General features: G+C 47.8%; 1 protein-coding gene across 4 annotated transcripts in view; it reads right to left on the bottom strand.

Moving 5' to 3' along the window:
- Window positions 1–14051, bottom strand: part of FRMPD1 (FERM and PDZ domain containing 1) — a 68811-nt gene that overhangs the window by 30425 nt on the left and 24335 nt on the right. For 3 of the 4 annotated variants that reach the window (XM_050943026.1, XM_050943027.1, XM_050943029.1), the window contains exon 2: window positions 4501–4605. In XM_050943026.1, the coding sequence (XP_050798983.1) occupies window positions 4501–4601 (101 nt within the window). In that variant the 5' untranslated portion in view covers window positions 4602–4605. Of the gene's footprint in view, window positions 1–4500; window positions 4606–6064; window positions 6131–14051 lie in introns of those variants that run through there. The other variant, XM_050943030.1, reaches the window with a different exon arrangement.

Here is a 14051-nt window from a genome sequence, read left to right as displayed (position 1 = left end):
ACCATCATTTATTTGCACCGTGGTGTCTAGGAAGTGGACCTCCCGTGTAGATTGGTCCAGGCTGAGGTTGATGGTGGGGTGGAAGCTGTTGAAATGGTGGTGGAATTTTTCCAGAGTCTCCTTCCCATGGGTCCAGATGATGAAAATGTCATCAATGTAGCATAGGTAGAGAAGGGGCGTGAGTGGACGAGAGCTGAGGAAGCGTTGTTCCAGGTCGGCCATAAAAATATTGGCATATTGTGGGGCCATGCAGGTGCCCACAGCGGTGCCACTGATCTGGAGATATATATTGTCATCAAATTTGAAATAATTGTGTGCGAGAATAAAGGCACAGAGCTCAGCAGCCAGTTGTGCTGTGGCATCATCAAGGATACTGTTCCTGACAGCTTGTATTCCATCTGTGTGTGGGATGTTTGTGTAGAGAGCCTCTACATCCATGGTGGCTAGGATGGTGTTTTCTGGAAGGTCACCAATGCATTGTAGTTTCCTCAGGAAATCAGTGGTGTCACAGAGATAGCTGGGAGTGCTGGTGGCATAGAGTCTGAGTAGAGAGTCCACATATCCAGACAGTCCTTCAGTGAGAGTGCCAATGCCTGAGAGGATGGGGTGTCCAGGGTTTCCGGGTTTGTGGATCTTGGGCAGTAGATAGAATAACCCTGGTCGAGGCTCTAAGGGTATGTTGATTTGTTCCGGTGTTAGTGTAGGGAGTGTCCTGAGAAGATGGCGCAGTTTCTTAGTGTATTCCTCAGTGGGATCTGAGGGAAGTGGCCTGTAGAATTTGGTATTGGAGAGTTGTCTGGCGGCCTCCTTTTGGTAGTCAGACCTGTTCATGATGACAACAGCACCTCCTTTATCAGCCTCTTTGATGATAACGTCAGGGTGGTTTCTGAGGCTGTGGATGGCATTGCGTTCTGCATGACTTAGGTTATGAGGCAAGCAATGTTGTTTTTCCACAATTTCTGCCTGTGCACGTCGGTGGAAGTATTCAATGTATAGGTCCAGACTGTCATTTCGACCCTCAGGAGGAGTCCATGTGGAGTTCTTCTTCTTGTGCTGTTGGTGGGAGGGTACCTGTGTATCAGTGCTCTGTTCAGTGTTGTCCTGAAAGTATTCTTTGAGTCTATATAGCAGACCTTAAGGTGGCCATCCTGCAGCAGAAAAACTTCAGGACCAGACTTCAAAGAGAAACTGCTGAGCTTCAGTTCATCTGCAAATTTGACACCATCAGCTCAGGATTAAACAGACTGTGAATGGCTTTCCAGCTACAAATCCAGTTTTTCCTCCCTTGGTTTTCACACCTCAACTGCTAGAACAGGGCCTCATCCTCCCTGATTGAACTAACCTCATTATCTCTAGCTTGCTTGCATATATATACCTGCCCCTGGAAATTTCCACTACATGCATCTGATGAAGTGGGTATTCACCCACGAAAGCTCATGCTCCAAAACATCTGTTAGTCTATAAGGTGCCACAGAATTCTTTGCTGCTTTTATTGGAAAAGTTATGATTTGCCGAATACAATTATCCTATTTATATGCATGTATCATTTTGGGATCTGAAGTTATGAATATTGACTATGTGTCTGTATTTCCAATGTGCCTGCTCTGGGTAACACACAAAACTAGCCTATCAAGTACAACAATGAAGAAGCTGGACAGTTCTGATGGCCCATCAGTAGGGCCCTATCAAATTCACGGCCATGAAAAACGCGTCACAGACCATGAAAGCTGGTCTTTTGTGTGCTTTTACCTGTGCTATACAGATTTAATGGAGTAGACCAGCGTTTCTCAAACTGGGGGGGCCTCACCCAAAAGGGAATTGCAGTGGGGTCACCAGGTTATTTTAGGGGGACCGTGGTATTGACAACCTTATTTCTGTGCTGCTGCCTTTACAGCTGGGCAGCTGGAGAGCAGCAGATATTGGCCAGGTGCCCAGCTCTGATGGCAGCGCCCTGCCAGCAGCAGCACAGATGTAAGGGTGGCAATACCATACCATGCTATCCTTACCTCTGCACTGCGGCCTTCAGAGTTGGGCGGCCAGAGAGTGGCGGCTGCTGACCAAGGGCCCAGCTCTGAAGGCTGCAGTGAAGAAATAAGGGGACTATACCATGCCATGCCTCCCTTACTTCTGCCCTGCTGCTGGCGGCGGCGCTGCCTTCAGAGCTGGACTTCTGGCCAGCAACTGCTGCTCTCCAGCTGCTGAACTCTGAAGGCAGCGCCGCCACCAGCAGCAGTGCAGAAATAAGGGTAGCAGTACTGCACCCCCCTATAATAACCTTATGACCCCCCCCAACTCCTTTTTGGGTCAGGACCCCCTACAATTACAACACCATGAAATTTCAGATTTAAATATCTGAAATCATGAAATTTACAATTTTTAAAATCCTATGGTTGTGAAATTGACCCAAATGGACCATGAATTTGATAGGGCCCTACCCATCAGCAAAGCCAATGTCCTATGGAAGAGCTTAGCCTTCCTGTGAACGTTTCAGCCAGCCAATAAGTAATGGCTGCTATTACTCAGCAAGGCATGTAAGGACATGTGACCAGACCACATGACACTGAACTCCATTTTGATACCTGTTTTTTTCCACAAACTAGACTGGGAACTGAGCTTGGAACAAAGGGTTCCCGCCCTGTGGAAAAGCTATATAAGGAGGGGAGTGACAGCATCTCTTGGCCTCACTCCCCACACAAGAGAACTCCTGGAAACACCTGAGGAACAAAGACTGAACTGAGGGAAGTGCTGGTCCCAGGCTAAAGGGATTTCTAGCCTGTGTATGGAAACGTGGTGGGCTGCTTGTATCATCAGTCAGGGTGAGAAATTGCTAATTCAAACCCTATCTATCTAGCATGTTAGTCTTTGTGGTTTTGTTTATCTGCTAGGCAATCTGTTTTGATCTGTTCGCTGTCAGTTAAAATCACTTAAAATCCATCTTTCTGTAGTTAATAAACTTGTTTTATGTTTTATCTTAACCAGTGTATTTTGCGTGAAGTTCTGGGAAAAATCTCAGTTCTGTAAACAAAGGCTGTTGCACATCTTCCCCACATCAAGGGGAAAGCCAACTATATTAATGAGCTTGCGTTGTACAAATCCCAGTGCAGTGCAAGATGGTATAATACTGGGTTTATACTTCAGGAAAGGTGCAAGGATGGGGAGCTAAGAAATTGGCTGTTGTCTTCTATCTGTCCTTGAGTGGCTTAGCTAAAGCACTCAGGTCGCTCAGTTGGGTGTGTGGCACCACCTGCTGTCCTGTTGAGTGATAACAGGGCCTGGAGAGGCTGGCTGAGTCACCAGCAGAGCAGTGTGAGAGAGACCAGCCCAGCTATATGGTTAGGGGGCAAAGCGGTTCCCACGGCTCCCAGACTGCACCCTGGGGATGACAAACACATCACAAGCAGTATGTCCTAAAGAGGCTTGCTATGCACATGGCAGCACATACTTTGTCTGGAGGGTGGCAGCGACCAATACAGATGGAAGGGAAAGCTTGGGAGGAACCTTCTCAGCCACCTATGCCCAGCGCGGCCTAGAGATCCAGAATACACCACCTGCTCCCTGCACGCACCACCTGACAACGTCATTCCCTACTAAACAGGCAGAGTTTTGCTGATGGCTCCCTTTCGAGTGCTGTGGGAGTAGCGGAGAGAGTGAAACTCAGCGAGCTAGAGCAGATTTTCCAGACAGGAAGGATACACTATGTCTTTTCAAATAATACTTAATGGATAAGCTATAATAGCATTAAGTGACATCGCATGGTTTATTGGTCCATTGCTGCACATTCTAGGAGGCCTGGGAATATGGAGACAGAACAAATTCTGTTCTGTTTTAATGCTGTATTAGTATGGTAAGTGGGAAATTTTAAGATAAGATTCCTCCCCTCAAGTATAGGGCATTTAAAACTAGACAGCAAAAAAGCTGGAAAAAAGTACTGCAAGGAGCAATTCTGCCTTGCTAAGGGATTGAGAGAGCCTAACAGATTTCTTCTCATCTTGATGGCATTCACTCTGATAGGGTATACCCAACATCGGAATGACCTCTTATGTCAAATGTTGGGTATGTTACACATTATGGCACGACTAATCTAGAAAACAAATTCCTTTAAAGGCAGAATACATCCATCGTTATCGTAATTTTATAGCACTCAGACATGCCAAAAACTTTTTTGGGAGAAAAATACAGATCGACACAGAAATGTTTTGCGCATGTGTGTCTATTTCACCAATGTTAGTGTCAAATCCTCTCTGCCTCCCCACCCCCCAAATTCTGAAAAGTCAAAACATTTTGGTTTGAAATAAATTGGTTTTCAAATTTCCATCAATTTTAGTTAAAAAACATTAAAAAATGCTCAAAATTCAAAATGAAGCATTTTGTTTAAGAGCAAATCAAACGTTTAGTTTGACCCCAAATGCCTTTGTTTTTCAACTTTTTGATTCACTGAAAACCCCTAAACATTGTTCAGCACCCGACTAGTAAAGATCCTGTTCATGAAAATGCAGTTACCTGGATATGCTATCCCGAGATCGACGGAGCCATCTTGCTACCATTTGTTCTATTCTACGGGCTTTGCGTGTTTGGAATAAGTTAGTCTCCAGATCTTCCATTTACCTGAAGAAGACAGAGGTTATTACAAACTTAGGGACATGGGAATCACCAGACTGGATCAGACCAGCGGTCCAGTGCCTGTCTTGGACAGAAGCCAATACCAGACACAAGGGGCAACAAACCCTGCACTAGACAGTTATGGGATTACCTGCCCATACAGGGAGGTGTACCCCTAGCCCCAGGCTGCTAGTGGAGCCCTGAAGCATGAGTGTCGACATCCCTTCTAAAATGCAGGGACGTTTCTTGTAAAGGCATTTCCACTGAACGGACCAGAACCTGGGGTCGGGTGTTCCAGCCAGCTGCATGGGAATCAGGGGCAGGGGCTGCACGTTTGGCCATATATGGTGCTGACCAAGCCTCCCTGTATAGGTGTGCTACTAGCAGGAACAATTTGCACAGGGGTCTGTCTGAATGCAGGAAGCTTAGCCTAGTGCATCTCATGTGCGCCCATTCTTGAGTCACATATTCTGGGAGGCAGGATTTGGCCCTGCGCAGTTGCTAACTCCCATGGTTTTAATCACAAATCTCATCTCCCCTGGATTCGCATGACTACATGAGCCTCTCAACTTTTATTTTGTTTTAAATTAAGTTTCTAGCCCTCATTGTTGCAGAGAAAAGCTAGAGAACACAAAGCCCCAGTGCTTCCAGTACCAGAAGGTAACAATAATAAAAAAGACCCAGCCTTTATTATTTTTCAGAGCTCATGATCTTGGGAGACCCCAACTCGCTTTCCGAATGCTTGGAGTTGAGAATACTGCTCATGCATTTTTAAACAGAGGTATTATGCAGTCTATGCTCAAAATGTGACCTATTTTATAATGGAGGGACACATGAAGAGAGATCAATTACTTTGTATAAACCCACAAATTGGTGCTGTAGATCAGTGGTTTTCAACCTTTTTTCATTTGCAGATCCCTAAAAAATTTCAAATGGAGGTGCAGACCCCTTGGAAAATCTTGGACATAGTCTGCGGACCCCCGGGGGTCCACTGGCCGCAAGTTAAAAACTGCCACAGATAAAACATACAGCATTACCAAGAGAAAGTTAATATATCTATAACTTCCCATCATTCTATCCCCTGCACCTTGTGTGAATTTTATTTGTACAGTTATTGGGTGCCACCTGTAGCACTAGCGACTCATTACAGAAACTAATTCTGGCTAGTCACTGTCTAAATCTTCTCTGGTATCAGCAATCACGATGCACAAAAAAGAATCATTATTGCAGTGCCCTGAAGCAGTGCTGTGTCCCAGTTCTGGAAGAGTGCTCCCCCATCTCTGTAGCAATGACTCCACATTATTACAATTTTAGGTACCTACAAATCCACATTCTAAATTTTAAGTTCAGTCAATGCTCCTGTGAGCTACAAAAATACGTAGGTCCAACCTGACATCAGCTTTAACAGTTTACGTTCAAAGAAATCCTGATACATAGGCAGCATCATTGGGAAGAATGAGCCCACCTGGCCAGGGGGTGCAGGGAAACACCCTTCTGGTCATTACCCCCATCGACTTCAGCTAGTGCTAAGGAGAAGGGAGTCATTCTTCAGGCTGGAGGAATGTTTCCGGCTGGATGATGAAGTTCCAGCTATCTTGGGGAGAGGAATGTCCACTGCAGAGAGCAGCCACATGCCCTGTCCGTGACAGAATTTTGTCTCATTTTAAATATCTATACTGGTTGGGTAGCCAGAGGAATTCTACGGAGATTAATGGCTACACAAGGAACTGGACTGGCAAGATCATTCACACTTGGAGGAATGGTGTTAAAACTGGTGGCTGAAAACTAAATTATATACTAATAATTAATTATATTGATGTTTGCTAATCCTTGGACTACAGAAGTAAATGTGGTTATTTTAATCTCTCTGAATGACGAACATAGAATCTCATTGCAGTGAGGGGACGTGGCCTCCCTTTGAGACTCACAGGGAGGGACCACTGCCTGCCCCCTCGTGGGCAGAACCAGGAAGGCCACACCCACCCTACCAGAAGCAGAGAGGCGGGACAGGAACAGGAAGTATAAAAGGCGGGCCCGACAGCTCAGTTGTGCTGGAGCTGCTGCGGGAGAAAGATGCTTCTCCACTACTGCCAGAGTGGGATGCTGAGGAGGACCTCTTCTGCCCCGAGGACTTGTCTGAGCTTCCAGAGAGTCCCGCCATTCCAGACACCGAGAAGCTGCTGGGACTACCACTGGTGGCGTACCCTGGGGAGATGGAGGATGACCCTTGGATCCAGGCACAGCCCGAGGGGAGGGGAGGAAGTGGCCCAGGGACAGCTGACTGTAGTCTGGCTGCCTGAACCCAGGTCAGTGTGTTGTGGCTGGATCCCGGCTGACCCAGTGGCAGAATGCTCCGCCACTGTTAGGGCTCTGGGCTAGCACTTGGGGGAGTAGGGTGGGCCCAGGCCCCCCTACCATTCCATCCCTGGGGTGGCAGCCTCCCCACCTGAGGTCAGGAGGCCTGTGTTAGCTCTGGTGGACGATAGACTAGGACGCTAGACCCTGTACTGCTCTTCCCTGCCTGAGGGCTGGAGCTTGGTGCCCTGCCATAAGATCTGGGCCCTAGACTATTTTATTGCCCTCCCTGCTTGAGGGCCAGAGCCCTGTAGACTGTTTGGGGCTCTACCCTGCCTGAGGGCTTGAGCCTCAGAGTGCTTATTGCCCAACCCAGCTCAGAGGGCCTGGGTGCCAAAGATCGCTAATCCCCACCCCCTTTTCCAGACTGCCTTTTGTGGTACAAGACAGCGAGGGGGTGTGGCCTTCCTCCAAGATTGACACGGAGGGGCGGCCACTCCCTCTTACTCTCATCCAAACCATTCTAGTCAAATCACTGAACACTGGTATTCTGGGCGTGGAAGCTTTTGAACAAGAATGACTAACCTCGAAAGCCAATGCTAACCCTCTAGGTTTCATTACGCTGCGTCTCTGGGCAACCACTTTACATTCATCTCCTATGATCTTAATAGCTTGTTATGGCAGTATTGGAAAAAGGGTGATGAGGGCCCCTGATACAACCGAGCCATGCAGCGGTATCATTTTACTGTACAATTGCAATAAACTGCATCAACAGCCAGACTGCATTAGCAATTTCAAGCAATAAAAATAATCTATACATGTGTCTTCTTGTGTGAAGAACTGGTGCCTTTCAGATTTGTATTGCTGTGGTCCTATAAAGGGTCAGGGGGACTGTGCTCCAATTCTTAACAAATCAGCTCTCTGGAGTTTTTTTCTTCTTGATGGCGCAGAGATTTTGATGTAGAACAGTGGCTCCCAAACTTCAACCACCTGTGAACACCTTTCACTAAAATGTCAAGTCTGGTGAACCTCCTCCTAAAAATGAATATTGCCAGGGATTTTCTCCTTTACCTGAGTATAAATGATAAAAGCAGTGATCTTGGAAATATAAAATTTGTTTTTGACATGCTTATTACAGTATTTTTATTACATTATGAAAATGACAGCACTCTAAGATCTCACTTTTGTAGCTTGTATCACTTTGAATAAGCCTGTTATAAGACAAGGCTCCTATGTTTCATCAAGGAGTATCAGATGGGAAACAGCATGAAGGGATTTAAGAAGCCAACTCAAAGAGTTCCTCCTACACAAGCCTTCAGGTCTTGAGCAGTCCAGGCAAACAACGCACGTTACAACAAAGTTTAAATTTGTTCTTCGTAATACTTTTAAAAACACTAGCTGCCTAGTTAATTTTAATAACAGCAAAAAAATCCACTTCCCCTTTCCGTTTCTTATAAAGAGTCTTGAAGTTTCAATCTTTCAGTGTGATAGAGATGCTTGCTTTGATCTGCTTAGCTCTTGGAACTCCAGGGGCTATGGGCTGCTGGCCCAGTGCTGCTCAGAGTCCCTAGGGACAGCTCTGTCCACCATTAGGGAATTTTTTTCTCAAGAACCCCTGTAACATTTCACGAACCTCAGTTTGGGAACCACTGGTGTAGAAAAACAAGGCTTCCAGACAACTGCCTGCACTCAAATCATTCCTATTTGTCAGTTATTTAAGCAATATTTATACACATGAATATCATAATTCCTTCCAAGAGCCTCAGTCCCCATCTCTAGAGCAGGACTAAATGCCACAGATGCTTTTTCAGCCCCATTTACTGTAATTTTATTTACCTTCTTTGAAGGTTCTGGTCAGAAATAGGATTACATCAAAATGGCTACTTTCCTAACAGATCCATTCCCTTGTATTTCTGCCTGTAAAACCTGCATCTGTAACTCTGAATAGACAATTTTTTTTTAGCCCAATTAGCCCTGCTGAACTAATTAGCTATGAGAGCAGGAGCTAGATAGGTTCTGGCTAATAAGTCATTTACAGAATTTCGGCTACAAAATCTCTGGCGAGTGATGAGACAAAGTGCTCAGTTTGACTTTCAGATCCCAAGTTGAATTGGCAAGTCTATAATTACGTCCATAGTCAGTTAGCTTACAGATAAAATGCATTTTTCTAAGAGAAATCCAGAACACCACTATGCCTTGTTTAGAGTCACTTTTCACGCACTAGAAGATCAGAAAAAGTTGTAGATTCAGTGGTAGCCTACAATACACAAATAAAAGGGGACACCATGAAGATATTTTAATCTCAAAAGCACGAAAAGCTGAAGACTGGTATTACTCTGTAGAAAGAAAACCAGAATATAGCTGTTGCATCCACAGGTTCTCTCTCATTTTATATTCAGATTGTAAAACCTTGCGGGGTGGGGTCATTTTTTTTTTGTCTGTACAGCTCCTAGCACAATAGGGTCCTGTTCCATGACTAGGGCAGCTAGGAGATATGCAATACAAATAATTAATATTTAGCATCACTCCAGCTACAGAAGAGATGATGGCAGGGTTGCCAGGAGAGATGTATGAAACTTCTGTGCCAAAACCATGCACGTTCAGCTGGTTTTAGACCCAAATGTGAAATCCATGGAGGTTTAGTGAATCTAGGGCTGACCCAGACCCCTCCCAACAGAACCTCTCATGAGACCCAAGCTCTCCCCACCACTTTTAGCTCAAGTTTTCTTCTGAGGGAGAGGGGCCAGGCCCAGTGGTCTGCTTTGGCTTCTCTTCAGCCCTCAGGGAGTGGCTGTGTAATCCATTTCACTTCCTGCTCCATTCGGGATGGAGAGAAGGAAAAGGCATAGAATCCATTCCCCAGTAGATCCTTGGTGTAGGGTTTTCCCAAAGGGAAAACGGGACACTGCGTGGGCCTAGCCTGATGGCTCCCCCCTGGCCCAAGCCATCTGCCATCTGCCCAAGCCCTGCCCCTGTTCCTGGCATGGGGATGGCCAGAACTGCTCACTCAAGCCCTTCCTGCCTCTGCAATGCAAGGCTGGAGTTGGCATCGCTGCTCGCTCGAGCCCTGTCTGCCCTTCGCCTGAGCCGAGCTGGCATCACCGCTCACCCTCCTCTTCGACAAAATGGGCATTTGTCCCATTTGCTCTTTCCAACTTGATCAGTTGCCAGAAAAGGCTGCACGGCCAGGACAGGTGTTAGCAAAGGGACTGTCCTGTCCCTACCTCAGTGAGGCCTCTAGGCCTGCCTGCCTTTCTGATGCAGCAGGATCTGGAATTTTGCCGCCAGTAACGTTGTTACTGCATCTGTCTCTGTAAGATGGCCAAGAATCCTCTAGATTAGTCAGCCAACTTTATTATGCTTTCCTTATGCAGACACCTTGGAAACAAACTAGGGCTGATGGGATGGATGCTTATGAACTTTCCAAAAGGGAAGAAGAGAAAGTTCAGCTGGAACAGGAAGTGGGGAAGAAAACAAGGCTGCAGCGCAATGCCAGAGCAGGTTAATGGGTGCTTATGGAGCACTGCAGGTGGGTATTTAAGAAAACCATATGCCTGGGGGGCAGTTCAAAGCAAGCAAGCAGTGCTGTTGATTACGGCATATGGTGCATCGGTTCCCTGCATACGGAGAGTTAATTCCCTTTCTGCATGAATACTTTAGGCTTCCTGTCCTCCCACTCCTAGCCCACAAGCTTCCAGCACACGGTGATACCTAGCGAGACAGATACGCTACTGCAAGAGTGTCATATTCCTGACTCGTCACTTGGACCGCATCGCCCTTCTCTGTCCATCACATCCCACACAAAGTTCTCGCCTTCCTAGGCTGTCCCTGCCCGACTGATCATCTCTCGTGCACTGTCGAAATGTCGACTCCTGCCTCTGACCAGCCCACGATGTCAGGCTCCATCCTGCTTGTTACATTTCCCAACGAACACCTTTGTTCTTTCTCTCGTGCCGCCCCTTAGAGATGATCTTCTGTGAGCCTCCCAAAGCCACCTCAGTGTCTCCTTCACACCTCTCCTCAAAAGCCCCCTCTGCCACAATGCCTCAACAGTCGACAACAGGTAGGCTGCTGGTGTGCTGAGAACAGGCTGACCAGTAGGGCAGCACAAGGAAATATCAAGCCACTCTCTGTCTGTACCCATCTGTGGTCATAGATGCCGACTTCCCCCCTTTCCCAGGTTGCTCTATCCCACCTCTGCCCCTGGCTCCGCCCAGGCCCCACCCCATTCCACCCCTTCCATGAGGCCTCCCCCGCCGCCCTGCCTCTTCCCCACCCCCACTCCTTCCCCAAATCCCCACCTCTTTCCTGCTTCCTCCCCTGAGCGTGCCGCATTCCCGCTCCTTCCCCCCCACCCTGGGGGTGTGCTAATGCTGCCAAACAGCTGTTTGTCAGCAGCCGGGTGGGAAATGCTGGGAAGAAGGCAGAGGAATGGGGATGCGGAGGAGGAAGGGGGAGCAGGAGGTGGGGCGGGAGAGGAGGGGAGCTTGACTGCCGGTGGGTGCAGAGCACCCACTAATTTTTCCCTGTGGGTGCTCCAGCCCTGGAGCACCCATGGAGTCGGCGCCTAGGTTTGTGGTCTCGTCTTAGACTGTCAGCTCTTTGGGGCAGGAGTGTTCTGTGTCTGTACAGCACCTAGCACAATGGGGGCCTGATTTATGACTGAGTCACCTAGATGCTATCGCAAACAATCAAATACATAATGATAATAATCCGGTAAGTTCTGCAAATGCATGTTTAGCTCTGACGGCCCCACTTCTAGCTTTCCTGGGACACACACTGTAATAGAAGCAGCAGAGAACAGCCTTTTTGAAGACAGCCTAGTGCATGCGATAGTTCAGCTAATGGGGAAAAAAGTTATTACTTTAATTCCATTCGTGATGGACACACAATCCATTTTACAGCGGTCAGAAAAGCTTGAAAATATGAACCCGATGGCAAATAGGAACCACCCAAGCTCTATTTTTTTTTTTAAATCTCATGAATTTTAAGATAGTGTTCAAAACTGGCGAGTTGAGAGAGCGGCAGTATTGCAGGGATTCCTGCCTCTAGTCCACAACACATGGCTGCATGATTCCTGCATGCCCTCTCCGAGGAGGCTGCTTGAGCAAAGCCTAGGTTTCCTCCTTCCTTAATTATGAAAGGAGAAATATGGTGCAGAAGACACCCCCACCCCCAGATAGAGGCAGCAGCCTGAAGTGTGGATTCTCATGGCGTCAGGGTCAGAGAACACACAGTGCATGGCTCGATACTTACAAACCAAACTGCTACCGGCATCCCAGCAGGCACAGGGGCCAGCGTGGGCAACAGAACTGCTCAAACCGCTACACTCTAAGGGAGACCCGCCCTGGAAGAGTGAGCCCATGTCATAAACATACAGCTAAAGGTACCATGAAACTCCCTTCTTTACCTGTAAAGGGTTAAGAAGCTCAGATAACCTGGTTGGCACCTGACCAGAAGGACCAATGGGGAAAGATACTTTCAAATGGGGGGGGGGGAAGAGAGCTTTGTTTTGTGCTGTGTGGGTGTTCTCTCAGGAGACAGAGAGAGACCAAGCAAGTAATCCCGCTCCTACTGAAATGATACATCTAGTATTACAGAAATAGTAAGTAATAGCAAGGAAATGCATTAGAGTATCTTTTATTTTAGCTTGTGAATTTTCCCTGTGCTAAGAGGGAGGTTTATCCCTGTGTTTGTAATTTTAAAGTTTTGCCTAGAGCGGAAATCCTGTGTTTTGAACCTTTGTTACCCTGTAAAGTTATCTTCCATCCTGATTGTACAGAGGTGACTTTTCTTTTTAAATAAACTTTTAAGAACCTGACTGTTTTTCAGTGGCCTAAAGACCCGGGGGGGGGGGGTGTTGATCTGTGCTCACTTTGTAACCAATTGGTTAGGATATTATTCTCAAGCTCACCAGGAAAGGGGGTGTAGGGGCTTGGGGGGATATTTTGGGGGAGGCAGGGCTCCAAGTGGCCCTCCCTAAATGTTTGTTATAATCACTTGGTAGTAGCAGCAATAGCAAGGGCAAGGAAGGAATTTGTGCCTTGGGGAAGTTTTAATCCTAAGCTGGTAGAAATAAGTTTAGGGGGGGTTTCATATGGGTCCTCACATCTTTACCGCAGAGTTCAGAGTCGGGAGGGAACCCTGACAGCCCACCACCCCCACTGCAGCAGCCAGGGAGGTCTGGAGGGAGCAGAGAGCTGATAACCATGCTGCAGCCAGAGGGGGTGGAGAAAGGTTTCACATCCATCTCTGGCTAGTAGGTGCCCAGGTGAGAAGCACAGAGCCCCCCCAAGAGATGAGTAGGGAGGAGGCAGGAGAATGGACTTGCTCCTGGTTGGAGCACTGAGCTGTTAGCTCAGACTCTGCAGGCTCCTATAGTTCCAATCCTGACACTGAAAGAGATCTGACTGGGGGACAGTGGGAGACAGATACCCAGGCCAGTAGGGACCTCAGGAGAATTGTGAGGCGGGTCTAGTGGGATCAAAGCAGGGAGGAGAGGAGGCTGGAGAGTATCCCTGCCTGCCAGATTCACCTCTGAGCTTTGCTCACTCCCCAGGCACAGGGGGCCATGTGCTCACCCCAGGCTAGTGGGGACAGCTTGCTGTTTTCACCACTGCTCTCCCGTGACTGTGCCAGTGCTAGCCCCTCGTGCATATGTGGTTTGCAGCACGGCAGCACGACATGCACTGGTGCAGCTTCTCCAGGGCATTAACGAGGGTCAGACACTTGGGTGACAGTCACGTTTGCACAGAGACACCGATCTCGGTGGCTGAACTCCCAGTCACACCAGGCATGGCCGCAATGGGCAGTTTGAGCTGGTCTCTCCCGCTCAAGGCTTGAAGTTGCAGGGTAGCTAGGAAGGTAGGGCCAGATTGCCTCAGGCCGGGAGTGGACGATAAAAGATGGATTGCACTTGACTGCGTGTTCTGTTCCTTCCCCTTTAAGCATCTGGCACTGGCAGAAGACATGACACTGGGCTCGATGGACCAGTAGTCTGGCCGTTCTTATTGTGTCCTGCCTCTTAAGGGAGTGTCCAAAAGGCAAGGAGAGACCCCAGCACAGGGGCCAACCACACAGTGACTCACCAGGACTGGTCCTAGACAGCACTGCAACCAGCCACAAAAGGTTCGGGTCACAGCCCCAATCCTCCTCCA

The sequence above is a fragment of the Gopherus flavomarginatus genome, chromosome 3 (genome assembly GCF_025201925.1).
Source record: "Gopherus flavomarginatus isolate rGopFla2 chromosome 3, rGopFla2.mat.asm, whole genome shotgun sequence".
Taxonomy (NCBI): Eukaryota; Metazoa; Chordata; order Testudines; family Testudinidae; genus Gopherus; species Gopherus flavomarginatus.
This window is presented reverse-complemented; position numbering and strand designations above follow the sequence as displayed.